General features: G+C 33.2%; 1 protein-coding gene and 3 long non-coding RNA genes across 4 annotated transcripts in view; 3 read left to right on the top strand and 1 right to left on the bottom strand.

Moving 5' to 3' along the window:
• Positions 1–2,567: 2,567 nt before the first annotated feature.
• On the top strand, positions 2,568–13,404 carry LOC143058332 (uncharacterized). Its single transcript, XM_076231804.1, has 5 exons — positions 2,568–2,865; positions 3,547–3,703; positions 4,467–4,538; positions 10,428–11,129; positions 13,259–13,404. Exons 1-5 carry the CDS (start codon positions 2,629–2,631, stop codon positions 13,267–13,269), a joined length of 1,179 nt encoding a protein of 392 aa, XP_076087919.1. The 5' UTR covers positions 2,568–2,628; the 3' UTR covers positions 13,270–13,404.
• Positions 13,405–16,408: 3,004 nt separating this feature from the next.
• On the bottom strand, positions 16,409–18,882 carry LOC143059713 (uncharacterized). The gene is made up of 2 exons (XR_012973569.1): positions 18,652–18,882; positions 16,409–16,824 (listed from the first exon to the last, which is right to left on the bottom strand). It is a non-coding gene; the product is annotated as an uncharacterized LOC143059713 (long non-coding RNA).
• Positions 18,883–19,618: 736 nt separating this feature from the next.
• Positions 19,619–20,815, top strand: LOC143058443 (uncharacterized). Its single transcript, XR_012973062.1, has 2 exons — positions 19,619–19,866; positions 20,556–20,815. It is a non-coding gene; the product is annotated as an uncharacterized LOC143058443 (long non-coding RNA).
• Positions 20,816–24,900: 4,085 nt separating this feature from the next.
• The window catches only part of LOC143058992 (uncharacterized), a 115,517-nt gene continuing 113,698 nt past the window's right edge, over positions 24,901–26,719 (top strand). The window contains exon 1 of the long non-coding RNA XR_012973323.1: positions 24,901–24,984. This is a non-coding gene — a long non-coding RNA (uncharacterized LOC143058992). The remainder of the gene's footprint in view (positions 24,985–26,719) is intronic.

The raw sequence follows: 26,719 nt of genomic DNA, 5'->3' as shown, positions 1-26,719 counted from the left end.
GAGGGTATAAGAGATTTACATTTTATTTTGAAAGGACAAAACATGCAGAATATATACATTATGCTTCAGTGTTAAGATCTTTTAAGACCAACATTTGTTTTATGAAAAGCTGACGATCACATTAAAAGCATATATAATTATACACGCATTACAATCGATTCGTCTGTTTTCATTTGAATCGATTTAAATGGATCGGAACTGGTTCTGTTGTTCTTAATCAGAACGATTTCTGATCGAATAACATTTTCGCTATGCTTATGAACTGCGTCAAATTGACATTGATATTATGCAGGTGCACGTAAACATGTACTTCAGTCTTGTATATGACTTCGAATGGTTTCGGAACATCGGAAATACGGTATCAAGGGGGTCTCATTGGGGGGTTCCGATCCCGGATCCCGCTTACTGTTTTGTCAGCCTGATTCCCGTATCCCGCTTACACTATGTACGTAAGCAATTCTCATTTTTTTGTCTTTTCCCGGGTCCCACTCGACCACATTTCCCGTTTTCACGACACAATTATTCGACTTTCACGTGTCACGCTTACAAAATATCGGCAATCCCGCGTCACGCTTAGACCCCAATGAGACCCACTATCAAAGATGATCGAAGGATCTTGAAATAACTCAATTTTCAAACAGTTACAGACCTTCCATAGATTGTTTAACCCTAGAAAGGTTATCAGATGTATATCCCAAATAAGTTCGATCGATCTTTTGTCAGACCAGTCTACTCTACCGGACACATGAGTCTATATATATCAAATACGAATTTGTTTGTTTATGATAGTTCGATCAAACTATAAAACGGTCAAAAATAAAACGCAAAAAAACTAATTATATATTTATACGGTACATAAAAGACGAAAATAATGAAACATCGTGTAACTATATTTTTTAATTACTTCTTATATGGTCGGATGATATATTGATTCGTATTAAAATCAAAACTTTGTTTACAAGAGATGTTTTTCCGATAATGAAAGACACACCTACGTTATGACACTTTTTAAATATGTGTTATTGACTTTTTTGAGAACTTATTGACCAATTATCATTGCTTGACTTTTGAAATATTCAGTTCGATACAATATATATATACAGCTAATAATGCAACACCTATCATGCAAAATACTCATATAACGACGGCAACAAAGATGAAGATCAGCTATATATTTTATGTTAAAAATTATGTCCTGAAGCCAACAAATATTCTTAAGCCTAATATCACCTTTATTCCTCGAGCGTACTACCTCATGCGAAGTTGAGTAATAGGTAGGAACGGAAATTAGACAAAAAAAAAAAAAAACCATTTACAATTTAATATAATATGACGTGTCTATGCTATTATTTCAACTTTAAAAAATTAAAACTATTTTCGCAATATTTTTTCATCTGTTTTTTTATTTTTATTTTTGTTAATGATGTACAATAAAGACACACTATTATTTTTCACTTCCATTCTGAATCAAATTGCCATCCAGGAAATTAAGAATACAACATATTCATTAGCAAAAGAGAGGCAAGACTCGGATTTCAGCGGGACATTCACACTCTTAATTCGAAAATGAACTGAGGACGCCATGATAAAAAAAACCCACATCATTTGAAAATAAAGATTAATAAACACGAACCCCATCAAAAGGTGCTCCGTAATGGGTAAGCAAATCCTGCTCTACATTCGGCACCTACAGCATGCAAAACCGCAGTAAAAGATGGATTTGGGTCTGTTTTGTAGGGTGTTCACAGCCACTCAATTTTAACCAATTACAGACTATGCATGGATTTTTTTCTAACCTGAAATAGGTAAACAGATGTGTTGACATTCTTTTGTATAATGTCAATTTCTATCCGACTACAGACCACCTCTTTATATGCAAGTTTAGAAGAGCATTTCATAAATATGTAAATGTTTTAGTTTCATATATACAGCGTCATATATAAACAGCCAACAGAACATTTGCACATTTACTTGAATTTTCATTATAAGTTAGCTATAAACTTTATAACACATTTCGTTTAAAAATGATGGCTACCTTTTCAAGAACTTAATTTTTTTCCCGATTGAAGTGGATTCAATTTTGCATTAAGATTTTTTTACTAATAGTCGATAAACGAAAACGGTATTTTCATGAGATCTACAGAAAATCGTGCACAAATACTTGTAAGTTGTATATTTTTTGACAGCTTTCGATTAAACAATTATGTACCACAAAGTTGCGTGACAATTGCCAAATGCAATATGCATTAAAAGGAGTGCACCACAGATATGACGACAAAAAACGTCAATACATTCAACATGGGATTGATTATAAAAATATCACATTAAACACGAATATTTCCCAAATATCCACATATAGTATTTTGTTAATTACTTTTTAGTGTTTAGTGTGTTACACGCATGATACATGACAAGTGGTCATGAAAAATATAGCATTTTGTTCGTAATGGTAGTAAATATATAATTACATTACAAAAAAGAATGTGTTGATTGGCTAACTGTCACCTATGCAAATGAGATACCACAAATTCTAATATTTGTCATAAAATGCGTTGAACAATATATTTGGTGTTTATTTGTGATAGTAACTGGACGAGACAAGCATTCTACAAATTTTATACACACAAAATGAGGACCTTTCTTCTTTGGATTTTATCCATTTCATTGTATTATGAACTATCATCGGCATGGCATATGCAGTTTTCACTTCGTGATGTCTTAAAAGGACAATGCAGGGACGTTTGTCCTAGAATGTGTAAAAAGGATCCGAATTCATTAAGTTCAGATTACAAGTGTGGATTTGTTTGCCAAAATGTTTGCACTTCAAGAATTAGAAAACGAAGATCAAAAAGAGCAACCAGCTCGGTTTGTACTTAATAATATATATCTAATCAGATTTAAATATATTTAATTGGTTTGCTCAATTTAAAACAAAAACATTCCGTGTAAGAAAAAAATCGCCAAACTGCCATGTATGCTACTCAAATTAATAGCCGAATGAAACAATCTGAACTCGTTTCTAATGTTTAACTAATACAGTATACTTGTATGCATGAATCAAGTTAGAGCGACACAAATGAACCTGATTTAATTTTGAAATCAAAAATGTTCTGCCGCAACAAATTGTTTCTATAGCAATATTCTTTTTTGGAGGGACACACCGAATGGTAACTACGCGATGAGAAGAAGAAAAATGAACTTCATTCAAAAATAACATCCTATCATAACTAATTCATAATGTATGTTTAATAGTGGCAACAATATAAAAAGGTTGGATGATAATTATTTTTTAAATTTAATAATTTACTTTAAAAATGTATTTGATATCATCTTCAGATGACAACATTTCTTTCACATACGAACGTGCCAACGCCGCACACTTGAAATTATGGAAAAACTTCTTGTATTGTTCTCTGCTTATTCATAATTATATTTTTATGTTTTTCATACTAATTTGGTTATTGGATTAAACCATTGCTTTTTTCTCATATATCAAGTAATATAAAGCACACATGACAAAAACTAATTTTTCTTTACCTATTTCAGACAAACCATATGCACATGACACCTTTACCAAGTAAAATGAAGTTTTTTGATATAGATAACGATGGCGTTGTTAATCTTTTCGAGTTTGCACGAGCTTTAGGGCATAATCCTAGAAAACAGCACGTGGTCAGAGCGTTCAAAGCTGCAGATTTAGATGGTAAGTTATGTTTATATTTTCTATCATAAAGGATTGGAAATCATTTTTGAATTAAGAAGAAAGTTAAGTAACAAAAATACCGAAATCCAGTGAAAATTCTAAAGGGAAACAATGGGTGATTAAAACAAACAAATATAATAGGTAAAAATGTCAAGAAAAAATAAAGGAACTGCAGCCAACATTGTGTTATAATCGTAATCACCATAAAACGTACAAAATGGCATAAGAACACAAGCACATATATAAAATGAAAAGAAAACCACAAATTACTATAGCACACCAACACGATGGCCGGCTTTACAAATACCGATACATGCCAAAATGACATCACCAAAATATCGTCTAACAGGAAGGTTAATAATTTACAAAGACAAATACATGTATCTCTATCATTCAAAGCTCTGATGACTGGCCCAGTTTTTTGTATATACTTAATGCTTTTTGGTTATATAAGAACTTCAACGTTGGTATTTATTATGGGATTATAAAAGTATTTGGATTAGAGCACCACCAAAGAGACGTTTATTTTAATGTAATGTACACATTAGATAAACAAAATTATTCTCACTTCTTTAAACATTGCATTTACTACAATTTTAAAATCATTATTGTATTGAAAGTACTATATAAGAAGTAACCCACTCTTTACATAGAATTGTCTACCATTGAGTATAAGAAGATATGTATAATAACTTGATTTATTGAACCACTTACCTTTTAGCATTGTATAAGCAATTAACTCATTCTATTGTATTTATTTCAGATGACGAGAAATTGGACTTTTTTGAATTCAACAATGATGTTTGGGTGACTGACCAAGATGTTGTCGACGACAGTAAGTTATGATATAGTTATACAATATTTCATGTATATTTATCCAAGCAGCTTGAGTGATTGCGTAGTTTCTACGAACTACATGCTTCAAACTTTCCCATTCTTAAGAGTAGGAAAATACACACCAAAATGCCTGTACCAAGTCAGGATTAGGACAGTCGTTGTCTATTCGTTTGATGTGTTTTATCTTTTGATTTTGCCATTTGATAAGTGACTTTCTGTTTTGAATTTTCCTCGGAGTTCAGTATTTTTGTGATTTTACTTTTTTACACATTTGAAGAGGATTGATGAGAAGAAATTTTCACTGTTTTCATATCTTGAAAAGTGTAAATGATATTAAGTTTATATTTTGATACGTTACGTTATATGAAGTCGTAATTTGTTTTTTAACAACACATTTTCTACATAAGAAAAGGCAAACTTGCATATTTCAAAGGAGACATTTTAATATCCAGGTTATTATTCAAAACCTTTTAATGAAGCAAACTTGAGATTTAAGAAACTAACGTTAATTTTATGCAATGAAAACAAGTTTGATAAAAATAAAATTAACCCGAATTGATCTATCAAGTATAAAAATAATAAATCGGATCTATGTGGTCACTTGTTTCCTTTTATTAAAAGCAAGTCTTGTAAATAAAGGCAACAGTAGTATACCGCTGATCAAACTCATAAATCCATGGACAAAAAACAAAATCGGGGTAACAAACTAAAACTGAGGGAAACGCATTAAATATAAGAGGAGAACAACGACACAACACTACTTGTAAATCGTGAAACGTTTTATTTTGATTCCTCTGGTTTTATTTTAATATTTGTGCTTATAGAAACAACACATTAAACTGTTTGCTATTCATTTAATTGTTCCCAATGTACTTATTATGAACGAAGGGATCAATATAAGAACGGTATATATTCTCACGAGCATTTGTATTACTAATAAAACCACTGGAATTATGTGCTGTCAGAACATCAAACTGATGAACATAATTACCATTTATTTGAGGTCAAACGATGACCTATAGTTGCTGACATTCATCTGACAAAGAGTTGTCCAATTGACAAATGTTTATATAGATATAAGAAAATGTGGTATGAGTGTGCCAATAAGACAAATCTCCATTCAAGTCACAATTTGTAAAAGTTAACCAGTATAGGTCAAAGAACGGAGCTTTGGCTCACTCCAAAAAGCATGCTATCAAGGGCCACAAAATTTACTAGTTTAAAACTATTCTCATACATAACCCGAAATAATATAACTTTATAAGTTTTTATTTCGATCCATTGCGACGCATCTTTCTTATGTTGCAGTTGTATATTCCTATCGATAGTATTATTGATAAATCATTGTATAGCTTTGTATACCAAATAAACATTAAAAAGTGTTAAAACGGACATAACCAACTGATAACATCGTTATAATGTAATAGCATGCATATAAACCGGTCACTTGTTATAGGGTTTTTATTGCAATGCAGGGATTGTTATCGTACTTAAATCTTTACAAACTATGTTCGGTATTAGCAACTTCCATTATTGCCAATTAATGACGCATGGTTTTAGTGGGAGTGTATAATATAATATAATATAAAATAATACAACATCTTAATAAAAAGGAGAAACGAAGACAAGAGTACAATTTCATGACCAACTTTTTATATCAACCAAATAAACTATACATTTTTCTATGAGGTATCAAACGCCAAGCATATTTTCTTTTAAAGATTATTAAATATTTTAATTTTAGTTAACAATAATTAGTATGACAGTACAGTTGTTAAATACGATGTATATAAATCGTCTGTTCCTAGTATGGAATATGACAGTTGTTGTCCATTCGTTTGATGTGTTTTATAATTTGATTTTGAAATTTGATTAGGGAATTTTTGTTTTGAATTTTTCTCGGAGTTCAGTATTTTTGTGATTTTACTTTTTGTATTATATATTTAATCATTTGAACATGTTGAACCCATCGTTTTTTTACCTTTTCATAATTTAACGCTCACATATATACCAATCACCAAAGGGACGTATCGATAGTTTTATTCTCGACATCAAGTATTTTGGGAGTTTCCCTCAATATATATTAACATGTAAGAAATGAAGTTGCACTTTGAGTCATTGCGTTGTCAGTTTATTTTATATCTATAAGGTTGCCTGTCCATCTGGTATCTTTTGCCCCACTTTTATTTACATATTTACAGAGGCTTTAGCATTGCAAATAAAAGTCAAACTTTATTCTTTAACTTGAATAGTACATACAGGTATTATAAAAAGTTCCAAAATATTGGGTGGTCTGAAATAGAAACACATCGTCTTTGTCCCATTTTTTCAATGGTCAACGTGCGATACGTTCAATAATGTCGAAGTAATAAAAAAAAACTAAAATAGACTCTTGTGGACAGTTGTCTCATTGGCAATCATACCGCATCTTCTTTTTTATAATTACAAATCTGTCGTCCCGCAAAAAGGTATTAAGACCTCTAAAAAGAATGATCAGTTGGGCCTAATATTCAACTAAAATGATCAAAAATTATTTATTTATATCTTTTGCCCTGCGTGTCAAATATTAATTAGTTGTATGTTTTTGATATCAAGAGATAAATCAGTAAAAAGTAACAGGCTATTATGTAAACTTAGAAGTATTTTTAATTATGGAACTTGCATATTTTCTTGTGCTTGAAACTTTTTAATGAATTCAATGTTTATTCTGTATGTTCATGTTTTGAGCGGTGCATAGCACTGTCTGAAAAAAAGTATTGTGCGCCGCACAGAACATTGAATAATTCCATAATTAAAAATAAATTCCAAGTTGATATGATTGCCTGTTAAGTGTTAAATTGGACACAACCAACTGATAACATCGTTACAATGTAGTGACAATGTATGTAAAATGATTTTCGTTGTAACGTAGTTAGTGCCATCAATGTCATACTTGTTTTTGTTTTCAAACAGTTTGATAAGTTTGAGTACTTATATATTTCAGATATGTTTGACGAATTGCTTGTAAGGTTTTATTGCATAATGAATAAAATGATGAGACTCTTTCGATACTATTTTCAAATTGGTACAAATATTTAAAAAGGAACATTACTACATTTCCTGAATTTAAAACAAAATGTATTTTTTAACGGTTTTCGATGACGATTCTTTTAAAGTTACTACAAAAATGAATTTCACGTATTTTGTATTTAATAAGTTCAAGTTTAAGCAAGATTCCTTTGTTTAGACCTAATAAAAACAGTAACAAATCGTCATTGGAGGTTTCTCCCTGCGAAAATGATGTTTTCATGCATAAGTTTCGTGTCATCTGATGATTATTTATGTCTGTTTTGGCCTACTTATGAAGGAACGGAAATAACCTCTAATATATCTTTGCGAGAAAAATGCATGTCTACCAAATTCATGCATTTATAATTATTAGAATATTTGTCGTTTATCGATTTCATTATTTCCGGTCATAACTTTTAGACAGGTATGAACATACATACCTTTATAATCAACATTAAAACAAGTAATTATAGTTGCATAATTAGATCTATCTAGTATCAATAAACGTCATGTCATCGGTGACTATTGACTGTTTTACTATGACCATAAGTAGAAACCAATAAACGGTCAAATATATTTATCTTGTTCTGTTCTACAATTATGTAGTTAATAAAGTATAACTCGCATTGTAACAAATATATTTCACCAACGTAATCTTTCGAAGTTTATACTAAAGAAAAAAGTTATAAATAACCAATCATATTCAAGTATGTGAAAATATGCAAATCATATACGAACTCTTAAAAAGATGAACTTCCAGTCATAACGTTAGCGTATGCGAATTACTTTTTTTATTTTTTTATTTTTTTTAATTCATCTTGATGATTATATAGAAAGAAGTCCTTGACTAAAGGAAATAGATCGAAATTTTTAATGGTGATATTAAAAAAACACAAGGAAAATAAAAGTCAATAAGTTAAAAAAAAAAAAAGAACACTTATGAAATAAACAAAAAAATAATAATGTTGATGAGATATCCATTGAAGCTAAAAAATAGTTTTTAAAGTCATATGAAACGAGTGAGTGGTGAAAAATAATGTTTTTCCAATTCTTGAACCAATGCATGTATATATCACAAACTAAGTCCTCTGTGCACGATTTTATCATTATTTACGCAAATATATCGTATAATCGTCAATTTTTTTTCTCTCTGTCTGTTATGATTTAACAAATATGGCTGCTCATTAAATGCCGTGTTTTGAAGCCGAAGTTTACCGATTGTCACCTTATAGTAAATAAATAACAAAAAGCATGGGTATTAAGCACGTGTTTAACATGTACAATCAGATAATTGTTTATTTTAATGACAGATTCATGCGTATTGCGATCACCGGATTTTTACGAGGAGTGTTACGCTCAGGTCACTATGCATACGGAAAATATGTCGGCGAATTGCTTCCTGGAAGCAAGCAATTAAAAATAAGTAAACTTCTTCTAAATGTGGACAAATTAAAGAATTTTTCTCAGAAAAAAGTATATGTACAAAAGTTTTATAATGAAAACTATCCATTTAGTTATAAAAAACAGATGCATATTTTTTTTTAATTTGAGGTTTCATATGACTTTAAAGTAACTACAAAACAAAATGAAACCCCGAAAAAAGGGATTTAAATTAAGTAATCGATTAAAGTAATTATTTGTTTCTTACATGAAATTATTGTTTTGTTTACACCCAGGCTATTGTAACACTGTGGTGTTAAATGACTCGGAGAGCATATTGGAAAAGATTTTTAAAAATATGCCAGGAACATAACGTTTCCTTTATCGCTGTCATTAGCAAATACAAATTTGCTACATTATTGGACGTATTAACCCGTTTCCAACATGTACGCATAACCCTGAATGTTAGTTTGTCATGAGCACATTTGGTGTTTTTTAATTATGTTGTTTGTTGTTTTGACTTGGTTAACATGGTACTTTGGTATAATTTGACACTTCATATATTTCCTAATGTGGAAAGTGATAAATTTTGTATTCACTAAATAACACGGAAATGTTTGCTACATAAAAAACTACTTTTTTACACAAATAATACAATTAACAAGGGAACATACCTAATTATTTACATGTAAATAAACAATTATTTACATGTAAAAACAAACACTTATGATTGTTTTGTGGGAGGTCTAAGCATACACATTATGATAAAGCAATGCCCACACGATTTTTTACCAATTATTATATTATTTTCAATATCATGGGATCCATTATGCGCAAATTTAAAATTCCAAAAATAAAGATAAGCCTGGAAGATTACAAAGTAAATTAAAAAAAAAAAAAAAGAATCATTTAAAATCCATTCGGAAATACATAATCAAACATGGGGAGTCCCACAAGGTGTTTTGAATTTTAAAATACTGTCATGTATTGCAGAATTGGAGATACATTGGCAAATATTAAAATGCTGAAACCTGTACCCATTATGATTCTTATACACATTTAGATCTACAGTTATTTCTATGTTATCTTCCTATTTTACATATTCGGCATTTTTAGACATTTCAAAATTAAACAACAAAACAAAATAACTTTACAAAGCTACCCAGATGGAAATCCATGGCATGAACACAATCTTCATAAAGTATCATGTTTAATCACCTCTGACGAATGTAGAACAATACAGAGTTGGGTTTATATTCCATATATTCGAAATATATGTTGCCACATTTAATAAACAATTCTCAGCAGTGGGGCTACTTACAATGTTTATATGCATTTTTTACGACTAAAATGACAATAGTTTATATCTTTTTCATCAATTTCTGAGATATGGACATCGATAAACTCGTTTTGCCTCTAATATATACATTTTGATTAATGTAATATGTTTTTATTTCAGATTATGAATTTGAAATAAATGAAGACATGTTTGATTCCGAATTTGACGAAGATAGTGATGAGTCAGGCGGAAAAGGAAGTGATTCCGACGATTCTAGTAGTGACTCATCAAAAGATGATAGCGACGATAGCAGTGACTCGTCAAAAGATGATAGCAGTGACGATAGCAGTGACGATAGCAGTGACGATATCAGTGACGATAGCAAAGATTCTGATATAAAGAGTCGACGAAGAGGTAAAAAAGGCTCGAAAAAAGGAAGAAAAAGCAACAGAGACGGCGATGGTGTCGATAGTTGGGATATCGATGGCAATGATGGACTTGATGGAAGGGATAGTTTAGAAATGCCTGCTATTGACATGCCTGAGGCAGAAGGTGAAATGATGGAAAATTTTGGCGAGATGGGAGAAAAAATGAGAGAAGGCTTTGAAAATATAGGTGATAATATGGATGACGGTATGGGGGATATTGGAGATGCAATGGGCGATGGAATTGATGTCATGAAAGACGCAGCAGACGATAGAGTTGATGCAATGGGAGACGCAATTGACGGAATGAAAGACACATTAGATGACACAGCTGATGCTATGACCGGTGGTGTCAACGATGCAGTTGACGGAATGAATGATGCCATGGGTGGTATGGCAGATGCAGCCGCAGACGGAATGGACGCAGCAGCAGACGTAGTTGAGAATATAGTAGATGGTATGACTGAAAACAGCAATCTGGCCCTAGCAGCAATGGCCACATCTGGCATGCCCCCTCCACCACCAATTAATGTAGCTGGTGACTCGTTTGTGCAACCTATTTCTGCCGGAGTGGCTTCTAATAATGTTGGATCTTTGCCCGGAAGTAATGGCGGAACGTCCTTCAACTCGATGAACACTATAAGAACAACACGTGATGAACAAACGTCAAACACAGCAGGTAACCGTGTCGCGCGATGGCAAAAAGTTGCACGAACACGCAATATGGTGCTGCCGCCAAGGGATCTTAGCAAAGGACAACCAGGTCGACGCGTCATCGATGACTCAATGACAACGTCGTTTGTGAGAACGCCACCATCGGATGGCTTTGGTTTATTTAGAAGCGTAGCTCCGATCAGAGTGCGTGTACCGGCATTTGCTAATTTCGGATCGCAAGGCTAGCTTGGAATCTTTTCTACAATTTACACGATCTAAATTATTTGATAAAAAAATAAATTAAATCAGTTTTGATAAAGCTATATTCTATTCAAAAGAAATGCAAGAGATTCAATATCTAAACGAAAACAATACATAAGAAAATTTTGAAAATTATTATAGCAACAAAAATAGATAAAGTCAAAACTGTAAATTAAAACAGTATAGATATTACACCGTTTAATAGTATTACATTTTGTTTGAATAACTTGTGTTCGTTACGTTTTATCTAATCTTAGGGAGCTACCATTTGATTTTAATTGGGGGGGGGGGGGACGGGGGGCGGGGGCTAGGATGAAAAATTTTGTCCTGCATTTTTTTTAGCTGTAATCTCTGTCCTGCCTTTTTATTTTTCACTCTGTTTGGTCCTGCTTTTTTTTTGGTTTATCCTGACGTTTTTTACCTAATTTGTTGTCCTGACTTTTTTTTTGGCAATTGTCTCATCCTGCCTTTGTTTTTACTCAAAACTCCTGTTCTGCCTATTTTTTTCAAATTTCATCCTAGCCCCCCCCCCCCCCCCCTAAAAATCAAATGGTAGCTCCCTTATGTCTTTGTGTTATAATACGATTTGTTTTAATATAAATGTTTAATTAACCGTTTTGCATTTAGTGCTGTGCTACGTTTGTTCATCGCTAATGTTCGTATTGTTATGTCCGCCGTTCAGTGTTTGATGTGTTGTAAAAATTGGAATACGGGGTTTGTCTGACTAAAGCTTTACTTCCATTTCTATAAAATGTTCCACAAATTTTGTCTTTTCATTCCGACATTTTCACTTCAGCTCAATAAGCTTTTTCTATTTCTACCAGTGGGACTGGAAAAAAATGTCTAGTAGGTTGTCCCCTGTGTCCATATTTTGGAGTACAGTGAAACCTGTTTAAACCGAACCTCTTGGGGACTTAAGATGTTGTTCGGTTTTATCAGGTTCACAACGCACATAATTTGAAATGACGGTGCTCACGAACATGTTTGGTTTATACAAGTTTTCGATTTATACAGGATTCGGTTTAGTCAGGTTTCATTGTATTTTGAAATAATAAGATTGTACTTAATAACTGCACACAGTCTGTTTTGGTTTCCCATGTGAGCAAGAAGAAAGTCAAAACCAATTTGAGATGTATTATAACAAAATTATGTATGGCTTCCACTATTCTATTAAGAAAAAGAGTCCTGTTTTTTCCAGTTAAAACGCTTTTTTTATATGTTGTTTGAGATCTCCTTTTTACGTTGTGCAGTATGTTTCGTTAATGTGAACCTGCGTAAGGAACAATTCATCATACTAAGCTGCATTATGTCTTCTAAAAATAGCAAAATAGTAAAAGTTTGATGGCAAAACCATGCGCTGAATATTTTACATGCATTTATTAGGAATACAGAATCACAATATCATATTAAATGCTGAATTTTGCTTTTAAGAAAATCATAAATAAGTCATAAAGTTAGCATGCTAAAATATGGTTTCTCAACAGATATGTCAGTAATTTCTATGTTCATCCTCATCATTGAAAGAAATTAAGAAGAAGATACGGAATCAGTCAGTTGTAGATTTTAATCCTGAATTGGAAAAACTTCAGATAACTTAAGCGTGTTTTTTTAACAAGATTTTGACGCTTTCAACAAGGCATTCTTACTGACATTGATTCTTTATCGTTGTAGGTGTCGCTTAGTTTGGGTGTCCTTGCGCATGATCAACCAGATGTAAATGGAAGAAGAAGGAAGTTTTTACTACAAAGTCACTTAAAATCGTTTATATTTAATATCATTTTTCCATTAAATGAAGAGACTTATAATTTCATACAAATTTTAAATGTTATTCTTTTTATTCGCCATGGACACCCATACTACTGTGTACCGAGAAATAAGTTTGTTGTTTTTATTATTTTTTTTTTATATATCAGACTTAAAGCGACAAATACGTTTTGAGTTTATATTAGTCAGCACACAAAGTCTTTCTATCTATGATTACTAGAAAATTGTACATAATTATAAGTTTAAAAAATAAAAATACACATCAATACTAAAGATGCGTCTTGCGTCGAAAATTATTTCAGATTTCACGATATACAGTAGTAGGGTGATCCCGGCATGAAATCTACTGTCACTTACATAATGTACATGGGCAACACGGTAACTGTCATGATCTGTCATATGTGAAACAGAATCTGCACCGAGATGACTCCAGTTTTTTGTGTTGTTCCTGTTTTTTGAAGCCTTGTCTGTTCTATGGTCGGGTTGTTGTCTCTTTGACACATTCCCCATTTTCATTCTCAATTTTATTTTGTTTGGTTTTTAGAGTCTTGTATATAAGTAATTGTATTTCGTGGATCTTTCGTTTTTCCAAGCCATTATCAACTCATTTTCGACTTATGAGTTTGTTTATCCCTTTATTATCTCGCCTCTCTTACTCTTCATCATTTGGTCGAGACTTTTTAGTACAAGTGTGTATTTGGTTTTACTTAATTTTTTTCATAACTGTCAATTGGTGCTATACTATAAGCATGTGTTTTCAACATTTGGATTAATATTTTAGCAACTTTTCGCTAACCATAAACCTACCACAGGAACGATTTCTACACGTTCTTACCATCTAGAAAACATTTCTTTAGTAGGTTCTTGGTACGCAAGTAGTTGCTAAAATCTTAATACAAATGTTGAGCACCGATTGCCATTTGATATTTTACGATGTATTATTACAAATTCCATCGAAATGATGTGTTCATAGTTGTATTAAAGAGAAAAAAACAAGCCGTTGATGTTCCTTATTTTATGAGCAGAGCTAGGTTCATGGAAGATTAACATGTGCAACACATATATTCAGTTAGAATAATTCCGTAGAGTTCGAGTTAATATTTTTTTCGGCTTTTGAGCTGTTAACTCCAAGTTGATATTAATTTCAATGCATAGATTCATATATCAGACTGGCTTTAAACATGATATATTAAACATGTACTTTTAAGACACAGAGAATTTACAAAAAGGTTAAAAGACAACCACTTAACACCATAACTATATATAGTACAAAAGTACGACGATGTGGTAAGCTTACCAATTAGATCGACTTTCAACAATGAGATAAACTCGTACCTCACATGGTAAATTAATTGAAGGAATTTAACAATTGCTTATTCCAAATCAAAAGCTGCTGAAATGATTGTGCAATTAAAATTTGGAAATCTAATAGCGGGAAACTGCACTAGTGATTTCGATTTATTCGATGTTTCAATGTAGAGAAAATTGCTTGGTGTCGTTTCGTTGTTGGGATGAACGAGTACCCGGCCACGTCCACTCTGTGTTTTTTTTAAGATGTATTTCTTTTTCGTATCGATCTGATGAGTTGAGCCTTTTTCAACTGATTTGTATAGCTTGTTCGTATATTGTACTGTTACACCACTGTCCCAGGTTAGGTGGAGGGTTGTGTTCCCGCTAACATGTGTAACCCCACTACATTCTGTAAACGTATTTGCCTGTTCCAAGTCAGGAGCCTGTAATTCAGTGGTGTCGTTTGTTGCTGTGTTACATATTTGTTTTACATTTGTCATTTCGGGGCTTTTTATTGCTGACTATGCGATGTGGGCTTTGTTCATTGTTGAATGTCGTACGGTGTATGACCTATAGATATTAGTTTCTGTTCAATTTCGTCTCTTGTAAAGAGACGTCTCATTGACAATCACACCACATCTTCTTTTTTTGTACATATATTATTTTACAGTAAAAGATAATAATAAGAAACTGCAATCTGCATGGTCTGAGAATTCGTAATTTGCAAATCAGATAAGAAATCAGTGCATTTGTTTTCTAAATGTTAAATCTGATACAAAATAACAAAACGAAGACCTTAAACAAAAAACATTTCCATGCACTAGGAACTGTTAAATCGTAGCCCGATCCCTAATTTGGCAAATACCTTAAACTGTTCACTGCATAATGAACATAATATATAAAGTGTCCAACTGTTATGATCACAAACTACCCTAAACCTGGTCTCAACCACCTGTCACTCCAAGGCCGGACGGACGCACGAATCGGAAAACATAACATGAACAAAATAACCTCATTTGTCATAATTGTTCAAAGATTGTACCTTTAAAAGTACAAATAAATTAATTTGAAAGACCACAATTAAAACAAATAGAAACATTCCTTTAAAGTAAACAAAACACAATGTTCAATTAAAATCACCACTCAAGCTGGCAGCCAATTGAGATAGCAGCAACTTTTTTCCAGCAGCCAATTTTCATGATATCTCTAAAAATCAAAAGAACTGTCAACCTCTGTGTTTACGATTTTATAATTGAAACTTATTAGTATGTAAATGTTTCAATGAAAGAATGTAAGAAAGGTTAATTCCATAATCAACAGATTGCCTACAGTGTCTCAGAACTAGAGACAAACCATAATGGAATTATTTGACCAATACAAACCAAACATAGCACAACAAAACGTTGTTTCTAACGGGATATAAGACTGTGGGATCGGACTCAGAATAGTAAGTCTGTTGGTTAAGGTGGCATGTCTTTCCTGCGGGCTATTTATTACCTTAAGAACCTGTATGTTAACAAACAGGCACATTGTAGACGTTCTAGTGAAAAGCAGGGTTAGTCAAAATGTTTTCGTGATCTACATGCATTTGGTTTTTTTTTACACTTTTTACAATAGTAAAATCATAAATATTAAAGTAACCAGTCCTCAGTATTTTTTTAAAGGGTGTGTGAAGTATGTATGCATGCCCTGACTATTTGTTGTTTGCGTAACGTCCAGTGTAAACTATTAAAAATATACAATTGTACACTAAATGCCAAATTAAAGTTTGCTTTTTTACTTTTTTTTTTAATTATTTTACTTATGTTATGTCCGTTTTATAAAACAAACAAAGCATATGTTTGAACATTGTTAAGTACTTTTTATAAATGTTCATATAATAATGCTCACAGCATGTATACATGTACATTTGCAATATACATTTAAAGCAAATGTTTCTCGTGTCACTCTACAGTCGTTTCAAGTGCATCGTTATATATATATGTATCAGTAAAATTGATAAGTTAATCTCTCATTCACATCTTGTATTTGACGTTTCAAAGTTCGTCATGTTTAGGTACGAATTCATCATATGTTATAATTTTGTCTTTGTTTTTGTCGTAGCTATCCATGAATGTTTGAACTGTTCTTTTAAAATCTTGATCGTCCTGATTCAACCCTTTACTTGACAAAAATGCTGATACCTACAATAGATAAAAATAAACAATGTATAAATATGGGAATATAGATATGTAACAACCTGTTGTTCAGTGGTTGTTGTTTGTTGATGTGGTTCATTAGTGTTTCTAGTTCTTATATAGATTAGACCGTTGGTTTTTCTGTTTGATTGGTTTTACACTAATCATGTTTGGAGACCTTTATAGCTTGCTGTTCGGCGTTAACCAAATGAATGCTCTGTGTTGAAGGCCGTACTTTGACCTATAATGGTTTACTTTTACAAATTGTGACTTGGATGGAGAGTTGTCTTATTGGCACTCATACCACATCTTCTTATATCTATATACAATTGATTTGAATATCTGGCCAATAATGATAAATACATTTCTTGTTTTCCAAGCATCATGCTTATTTTATCCGTCATCTGAAGATTTTCACACACTCAAACAAGTTTACACACATTTGAAAAATACATTTTTTTTCAGATACATGTAGCATGCATGGTTCAAATATCTGAGTTTTTTTCTATCAAACAAGTACAAAGACGGATTTTTCCATTATGATTATATTATGTGGATCTTTAAAAGATCATTACAGTTACCAGGCTTAAACTCTTGTACATCTGCGTTTCGTCTCCAAAAAGACTCATTAGTGACGCACATGATGTTCAGTACAGATAAATCTATTATAGTACTTTGGAAATAGAGTTTCTGTGATGATTGTTGTAAAATAAAGGAAGTTTTGGAATATTTCCTGAAAGTTCAGTAGCAGATCTTCTATTCCGGATAAAGTGTATTGATCTTACATGTATCATTCAGAGATTTCTCACTTGTGCTTTCGCCCGGAAATTAATCAAAGTGGGTTTAAAATGTTAATTGACCTAGTTATTGGTCTTCCTATGTCGCTGCTATGAAGATTTTCTGTGTTTTTTATATGATCGTATATGCTATTGCTCTTATGAAGTCCAGTTTTTTTTTATGTTTTCGATAAATTTATTATTGAATTTAGTTGTGATCTTATATGAGGATCTGGATCGACCGGTTTACAGAATAGATAACAATGGGGGAAAGTGTAGATATAATGGGCCAAACATATAAAGCATAGAGAAAAATGTGTAAAGTAGAGAATAATGGGGTGGCAAAATACAAAGAATAAAGAGAAATGCCATACATAAATATAGAATGCAGAAGTGAAGTATCCCTATCAATCTGTCAGGTCTTTCGACTACTTTTATATATTTAGCAAGTAACCATTTTTGAAGGCCGAATGCTATCATTTTATTCGTGTGGCAGTCATGAGACACACATATATATATATACATGTATATATGAAACGCTAAACGATTGAGACAGCAGATAGCGACATAACTTGTAAACAAATAGCATTCAGAATCATAACACTACATGTGATCTGAGCTGAGGATCTGAGATTATATGAACTAATTTTCGCAAACTAGGACTACTGGAAGTGTTTTCAAATTGTAAGCCCGGTCTAGTGTAAAACTGTACTTTGACCTCTGGATGTTGATTTTTTTTTATTATTTGTGTCGTTGGGTTGCTGTCTTATTGACTTTAACCCCACATATCCATTTACTCATAAGTAACGAATTGTTTACCTTCATTGCAATGCAGTTTTGTTGTTCCCAATTTAATTTGTAGATGCTTCAAATTCAAATCAGATGCGGATTAAAGTGGGGACTCGAGAGTGGGGAGGGGCGGACCACTATTATGGAACTACATATACGACACATGTATATTAGCTAGACGTTTTACAAGTCTCATTCCAAAGGTTAGCTTGACAACCCCCCCTCCCCCCTTTTTTCAAAATGCACATGACTAAAATTAAATCTTTACCTCTTTAAATGTTACTTTCTTATTCCCATTAGTATCCATTTCGTCAAAAACTTTAGCAAGACTTGTTGCTTCATCTTCCTCACAGATTGATAATGTTATTAATGTACATAATATTACAGCAATTAGGAAACTCGACCTCGTAATCATTTTAGTGTTATGTCTTTACCTAAAAATATCAATATCTTTAATACTTAACTACACGTGTATTTTCATCTTATCACACATGTACATGTACTTCGTGAACTATAACACACTTATAAATGTACTAGAAGATAAAGATAAAATACTATAGCTATATTAGAGGGTCACGATGGAGTCTACAGAATAGAGAATAATTTAGCAAAAAGTTCAGAATAAAAGGCCAAAAATGTTAAGAATAAAGAAACATGGTCTAAAATGCCGGTTAAAGAATAAAGAAATTAAGGATCCCCTTATTGTTTTGAGTGTTCACGTATTAAATTATACATAAATACATGTATATATATATATATATATATATATCTTTTATTCACTCGATTTATACTATATCGACAGAGTACCAAATTGAATTTCTCTTCTTGTTGAAGAACACAAACGCTCAGAGTACCAACTTGACTAATGGTTGGACTCGATCAGCATAATACGAAGTAGCAGGGGAATAGGGGAAGGCATCGGATTGATTAGGTTCTAAAGGTTTAATTTGTTCTCCCTTTATTCTTTTTAAGTGGAAAAAGATTATTTACTCAACGTTAATTTTCGATGAGATACAGATCTATTTCTTGGCATAGAAACTGGCAATTATCCCATTCTGACATGTGCGGTTAAAAAAGTCACCGTGACAATTTCAAATGATGTTTGCTCAGTTTAAATTTTTTTCGTTTGAATTTTGTTTTCTAATTTATAAAATAATTTGGTCCCTGTCCTTACTGTCGCCACACTATGCAATTTGATTATGACTTTATCTTGTTCGGTTCTATCATATCTTTTGATAAGGAAATATAGTCTCAAAGTTTGATGTGAAATATTGAACACACAGATAACATAGAACCAAAATACTCAATGAAAATGCTCAAACAAACCACTTCTATAAGTCTCGTGACTATTTGTGTTATTCTCGTGCATTTGTTCTGTTTCATCACGTGTGACGAGAATCCTTTAAAAGAGGAGGCTATCAAACTGTCAAATATTCATAAGGATATAGACACGGATAGGAACAAGAAATTGACACGTCAAGAGGTAAGATAATAACCCACGTGTATTTCTAAAAGTTAAACTTCCGGTTCCTTTCACTTTTTGTTCGCTCTTATTAATATTGATAAGATTGTGTTTCCCCACATCTAACAGCAGTTAGGATAAATCAGTATGTTTCCTACATTTAAATTTAAACATATGATACATAATATTTAGAATAAAATGGGGAATGTGTCAAAGAGACAACCGGAACAAAGAGCACCAATTGGTCTTCAATGCAACGAGAAAATCCCGCACCCGGAGGCGTTCTTTGGCTTACCCCTGACTGAACAAAAATGTTTACTAGTTCAGTGATAATGGACGTCATTCTAAACTCCGATCGGATGGCCTTCAACAATGAGCAAAGCCAAAACCGCATAGTCAGCTATAAAAGGCCCCGAAATGTGTATGCTATTTGAAGAGATGACCAACAACAAAGTGTTTTTTTCATATGCAAAAACAGATATTTATAGTGTTCACGTTTTTTTTTAACTTCCACTGTATTTCATTCTATTAAAAATGTAATAATTAATATACCTCGTTGCAAACCAAATTGTTTACAGTATTTATTGTAAATATGTATGTTAAATAAGAAAATGACCAACAACAAAAGATTTGTTTCGTATGAAATCATATGCAATATAGATATCTATATAGTGTTCGTCTTTTTCAACTTCCACTTCATTCTATTATAGGTAATAATATACCTCGTTGCAAATAAGATTGGTTACAAACCAGATTCTGATTACTTCAAGGACATTGTGGACGGTTTGTTCGATGAACACGATAAAAATAAAGATGGACTTATAGCTTATGATGAATTTGTTCCTAGGCATGATGAACTCTGAACTTTGAAAATTGGATGAAATAATACAATTTTATGTATCCTAGCTGGATAAAGTGTATTTTTGACAATAGGTTTTGATGTGTATTAAAAAATATATTTCATTTTTAATTTAGTCCTATAACTTTCGACTTTTTTTATTTTGCTCTTTTGCTACATATATTTTTGCCCATCGTTCTGTATTGTTTTTATTTCAGCAGTTTTTTGCAATTGGTAATCCTCGGGTGAATCCGCTGCACTCCTTACGTAATCGGCCGAGTTGTGATGAATGTGCTTTTTTGGTCCACTTTCTGTAGATTTAACAATTTATTCTCTATTATTTAAACCCCATCCAGGCCCTAATGTTAATTTGTTTGGAGGTGATATATCTGTTCTGTCATCGCTGTTTTCTTTCTTTTTCTCATTTGGAAGTCTAATTCTAATTTGTTTATCTGTGCACATTGTCCGAACGCGTTGTTTGTAGTGACAGGCGCGGAACCAAGGGGGAGGGGGCGGGGGTGTTCGGTAGTTGGATTTTAAGGACTATAAAACTCGGATTTTCATCCCTTTTTTTGGACGATCAATGCATTTGAATGGGGACATGAAGTTGGAACCCCCCTTTTTGTCCTGGGTTAGGACCCCCCTTTTTTAAAATGGCTGGATCCGCCCCTGAGTGCCGATATAAAAAAAACTTCACCAGATTTGTTTCTTATGAAGAATTTAGATAAACCAAGGATTTGTATAGTTAGACTTAGTATACAAATACTTTGATAAACCAAGGACTTTCTATACTAAAGTAAAAAAGTCCCAGGATAAACTGATAACCAAAAAAAAAGGAGGTGGTCCATCAAGTACAATCCTTCGGCTACGCTCGCCTTTATAATTGTTATGAAACATAGCTATACTGTTATGTTTTACCGTACCTCTTCTATGATTAACAATAACTATATATTTCAACAACAAAAATTAACAATTTTAAAGTGAAAGCTAGAGGACTATATCTTAATTTATCTCTTTGTAAATTGAGATGACCTATAAAACTCGGATTTTCATCCACGCGAGTTTTGCAGCCATCGTAGGTCAGCGGAATACAATGACTAAATAATTCGGGTTAGCATTCATGCACCAAAACAATATTTTATCATTTATAAGTAATTTGCTTAAAGGGGCTACATTGTTTATTTACGAGTCATGTATTAGTATTTAAATAGGCAACTTTCTTTCATGTCCGTGTAGAGCAGGGGATAGCGCGCCGGACTTCTAGTTCGAAGGTCGTGGCTTTGAATCCCATCGTGGATGACATATTATTTTTCTTCTTTAACCATCATTGTTTTGATGTATGACCCATTTCTGGTATTGATATTAATGTAAATGAGCCGTAAAATGGCATTTTCGTGTTGTGGTACATCTAAAAACAAGTGGATATATATATAGTTAACAAATACGCTCTCTTTTTTCTCTCTCTCTTTTTGCTATTGAGATAATCTGTTAATCGTAGAAATATAATGGATGCAAATAAAACATGAAAACTGTTCCACTTAGCCGGATTAAATGGTGTTTCGACTTTTTACCATTATAAAGGCATATTTTGCACCTCATAATGTCCAACTCGAACGATAGAAAGGTGCAAGATAAATTCCCGTAAGTACCATCAGACTAGTAATCAGCACTTGTTTGTGACTATATAATATCATTGATACTTATCTCCTGTAAATTTAATGTTTATAAAACGTTGAACTATTCGAAATGTATGGATACGTAGCCACGACCAGTAGGAATAGGGTGGCCAAACCTGGGGCTATGGATTACTAGGCTTGGGATGTATAGATACGTAGCCACGACCAGTTGGAATAGGGTGGTTAAACATATGGTGCTATTGATTACTAGGTTTGGGATGTATATAAATACGCAACCCATGACTAGTCGGAATAGGGTGGTTAAACCTGGTGCTATGGATAACTCTGTTTGGGATGCATAAATACGCAGTCATCACGACCAGTCGGAATAAGGTGGTTACCCTGATGCTATGGATAACTCTGTTTGGGATGCATAAATACGCAGTCATCACGACTAGTCGGAATAAGGTGGTTACCCTGGTGCTATGGATAACTCTGTTTGGGATGCATAAATACGCAGTCATCACGACTAGTCGGAATAAGGTGGTTACCCTGGTGCTATGGATAACTCTGTTTGGGATGCATAAATACGCAGTCATCACGACCAGTCGGAATAAGGTGGTTACCCTGATGCTATGGATAACTCTGTTTGGGATGCATAAATACGCAGTCATCACGACCAGTCGGAATAAGGTGGTTACCCTGGTGCTATGGATAACTCTGTTTGGGATGCATAAATACGCAGTCATCACGACTAGTCGGAATAAGGTGGTTACCCTGGTGCTATGGATAACTCTGTTTGGGATGCATAAATACGCAGTCATCACGACCAGTCGGAATAAGGTGGTTACCCTGGTGCTATGGATAACTCTGTTTGGGATGCATAAATACGCAGTCATCACGACCAGTCGGAATAAGGTGGTTACCCTGATGCTATGGATTAATGGGTTTGGGATGCATAAATACGCAGTCATCACGACCAGTCGGAATAAGGTGGTTACCCTGGTGCTATGGATAACTCTGTTTGGGATGCATAAATACGCAGTCATCACGACTAGTCGGAATAAGGTGGTTACCCTGGTGCTATGGATAACTCTGTTTGGGATGCATAAATACGCAGTCATCACGACTAGTCGGAATAAGGTGGTTACCCTGATGCTATGGATAACTCTGTTTGGGATGCATAAATACGCAGTCATCACGACTAGTCGGAATAAGGTGGTTACCCTGGTGCTATGGATAACTCTGTTTGGGATGCATAAATACACAGTCATCACGACCAGTCGAAATAAGGTGGTTACCCTGATGCTATGGATTAATGGGTTTGGGATGCATAAATACGCAGTCATCACGACCAGTCGGAATAAGGTGGTTACCCTGGTGCTATGGATAACTCTGTTTGGGATGCATAAATACGCAGTCATCACGACTAGTCGGAATAAGGTGGTTACCCTGGTGCTATGGATAACTCTGTTTGGGATGCATAAATACGCAGTCATCACGACTAGTCGGAATAAGGTGGTTACCCTGATGCTATGGATAACTCTGTTTGGGATGCATAAATACGCAGTCATCACGACTAGTCGGAATAAGGTGGTTACCCTGGTGCTATGGATAACTCTGTTTGGGATGCATAAATACGCAGTCATCACGACCAGTCGGAATAAGGTGGTTACCCTGATGCTATGGATAACTCTGTTTGGGATGCATAAATACGCAGTCATCACGACTAGTCGGAATAAGGTGGTTACCCTGGTGCTATGGATAACTCTGTTTGGGATGCATAAATACGCAGTCATCACGACTAGTCGGAATAAGGTGGTTACCCTGATGCTATGGATAACTCTGTTTGGGATGCATAAATACGCAGTCATCACGACCAGTCGGAATAAGGTGGTTACCCTGATGCTATGGATAACTCTGTTTGGGATGCATAAATACGCAGTCATCACGACTAGTCGGAATAAGGTGGTTACCCTGATGCTATGGATTAATGGGTTTGGGATGTATAAATACACAGCCACGACCAGTCGTGCTCAAACCTGGTGTTATGAATTACTCGGTTTGATTAAAAAATAAAAGGTTGTAGTAAAAAAAATCCAATTTGCATTGAACGTATATCTGGATTGGTCGAATTAATTATTTCTGTCTTCCCGTCTAGCGTCTAATAGTTCATGCATATATAGGACGTTTTCTATTTTGTATCTTGTGTACTTTTATTTATCTGTTTGTCTTTTTCTTTTTAGCGGCAGCCATGGCGTTGTCAGTTTATTTTCGATCTACGAGTCTGGTATCTTTCGCCCCTCTTTTATAGACAATTTCGGCGGTAGGTTCGAATGTTTTAAAATGTTTATATATACGTATATAAAGATGTTTGTTTAAAAAAATACCTATTAAAGTATTTTACGTACATCTTAGTTAGTTTTAAAACGAATGTACGTTCTTCATTATAAATTGTCTAAAGGCTAGTTTTTCTCAAATCGATTAAAAGTATAAATTGATCAACAAGTATGTGGACAAATGCACTTTGTGAGTAGTTTTAGTACCGAGGGTGTGTCTTGTATTGTGGGTTTTCATTGGTTTGAAGTTTTGTGTTACACATATTATTTTGTCGTCAGACATATTTTAAAAGAAGCAAAATATTGGATTAGAATTTGAAACTGTTTGAAAATCCATATATACAAGGTAAATATTTATCTCTTCATAATTTTTGGATTATTTTCGTTTTATGTTAGTAGCGGAACAAAACACGACTTTTAAAAATCTTTTCTTGATATCTCATGAAGACAGCAATTTAAAAAAGGGGGGGGGTCCCAACCAAGAATAAAAAGGGGGATCCAACTATATGTCCCCATTCAAATGCATTGATCGTCCAATAAAAAAACATCCCTCTGAATCCGCCACTGGTCTGATATTAGATTCCGATGATGTTATGACTGTTTGCTATTTGCTATATTGCTTGTAAAATACGATTGCATGTTTTTGAATTATTTGAGTGCAGGACCCTTTTAACTCTTAGAACTAATTTGCTTTATTTATTGGATAATTATGAAATTTTGTAAGATTCTACATCAATTGACATTTGTAAATTGAGGGGAAGTAAATAACACTTTTTGCCGTAATATATATGTAGATTTAGGAAGATGTGGTGTGAGTGCCAATGAGACAACTCTCCATCCAAATAACAATTTTAAAAAAGTAAACCATTATAGGTCAATGTACGGCCTTCAACAATGAGCCTTGGCTCACACTATGTATATATACAGAAAAAAGCATAGTACAGAGTTTTTGTCGAAGTTAAATTATAGAATTGAGAATGGAAACGGGGATTGTGTCAAAGAGACAGCAACCCGATCAAAGATCATATGATATCACGAGGCCACCGATAAGTCTTCAATTGGTATATATATATGTTGTAAAAAAACAAAACAAGCAATATTTTGTATTATAGCTTTGTTTTAGCACGAAAAGCTTTTAAGATTGCTACACATTAGCAGAGTCTAACACTGATAATAATTTGTCAATTATTAGAGGTTTTAGATATAAACAGGAATACAATATCAAATCAGATTTCTCTATATGAAGATATAGAATGATATGTATGATCAAATATGCATTTACATAGTTATTTCTTTTATATTTAATAAAATTTTTAGTATACTATGAAATGTGCTGTCTAATTAAGGAACCTTAGTAACAGACATTGGGTCATATTATATATTTTTATTATTACAAAATTCTTACTTCATTTACTTTGATATTTCATATTAATCAATTAAATCAAAATCAATCAAATGGACCTATTTATAATTTACTTTACATTATGTTTGAAAATTATGTTGTTATTATTCTGCTCATTTTTGGCGCTACGATTGGGCGCTACGATTGGCAAATAAAATATTTGTTTGTTTGTTTGTTTGGTAATAGAAAATATGTTGAATATCTTAATTATCACAAAGATGAAATAAAAAAGCTTTTCATTCAATATAATCATATTTATTTATGCTAAATTCATGATAAAGGCTTGTCGTTGCGGTAAATGACGGTGATCCTGATTGCATAGGGGAAGGGACCGGGGAAGTGGGGGGGGGGGGGGGGGGGGTGTCAGCTTCAATAGGCTGCCTAATTCCCTCAAAATGAAAATGGAAAATGTCAAGTTGCCAATATTTCATGCGCATTGAGAGCGATTAAAACTTTAAATTAAAAGTGCTACAAATTACAAATTCGACAGTCTAAGACTGGTAACTTTGTGAGTGTTTGAAGGACTCCATATTTATACAAAGTAGATTTTACTCGATACATCAGTTTGTTTTCGATTTATGTTAGTGATGGGTCAACACACGACTTTTAATATTTTCTCAGGAATTTTAGATCCAAGACAGAAGACTTTCTGACATTGAATTTTGATAAAGTTAATTAT

The sequence above is a fragment of the Mytilus galloprovincialis genome, chromosome 14 (assembly GCF_965363235.1).
Source record: "Mytilus galloprovincialis chromosome 14, xbMytGall1.hap1.1, whole genome shotgun sequence".
Lineage (NCBI taxonomy): Eukaryota > Metazoa > Mollusca > Bivalvia > Mytilida > Mytilidae > Mytilus > Mytilus galloprovincialis.
The sequence above is the reverse complement of the archived record's forward strand: the minus strand, read 5'-3'. Positions and strand labels throughout refer to the sequence as shown.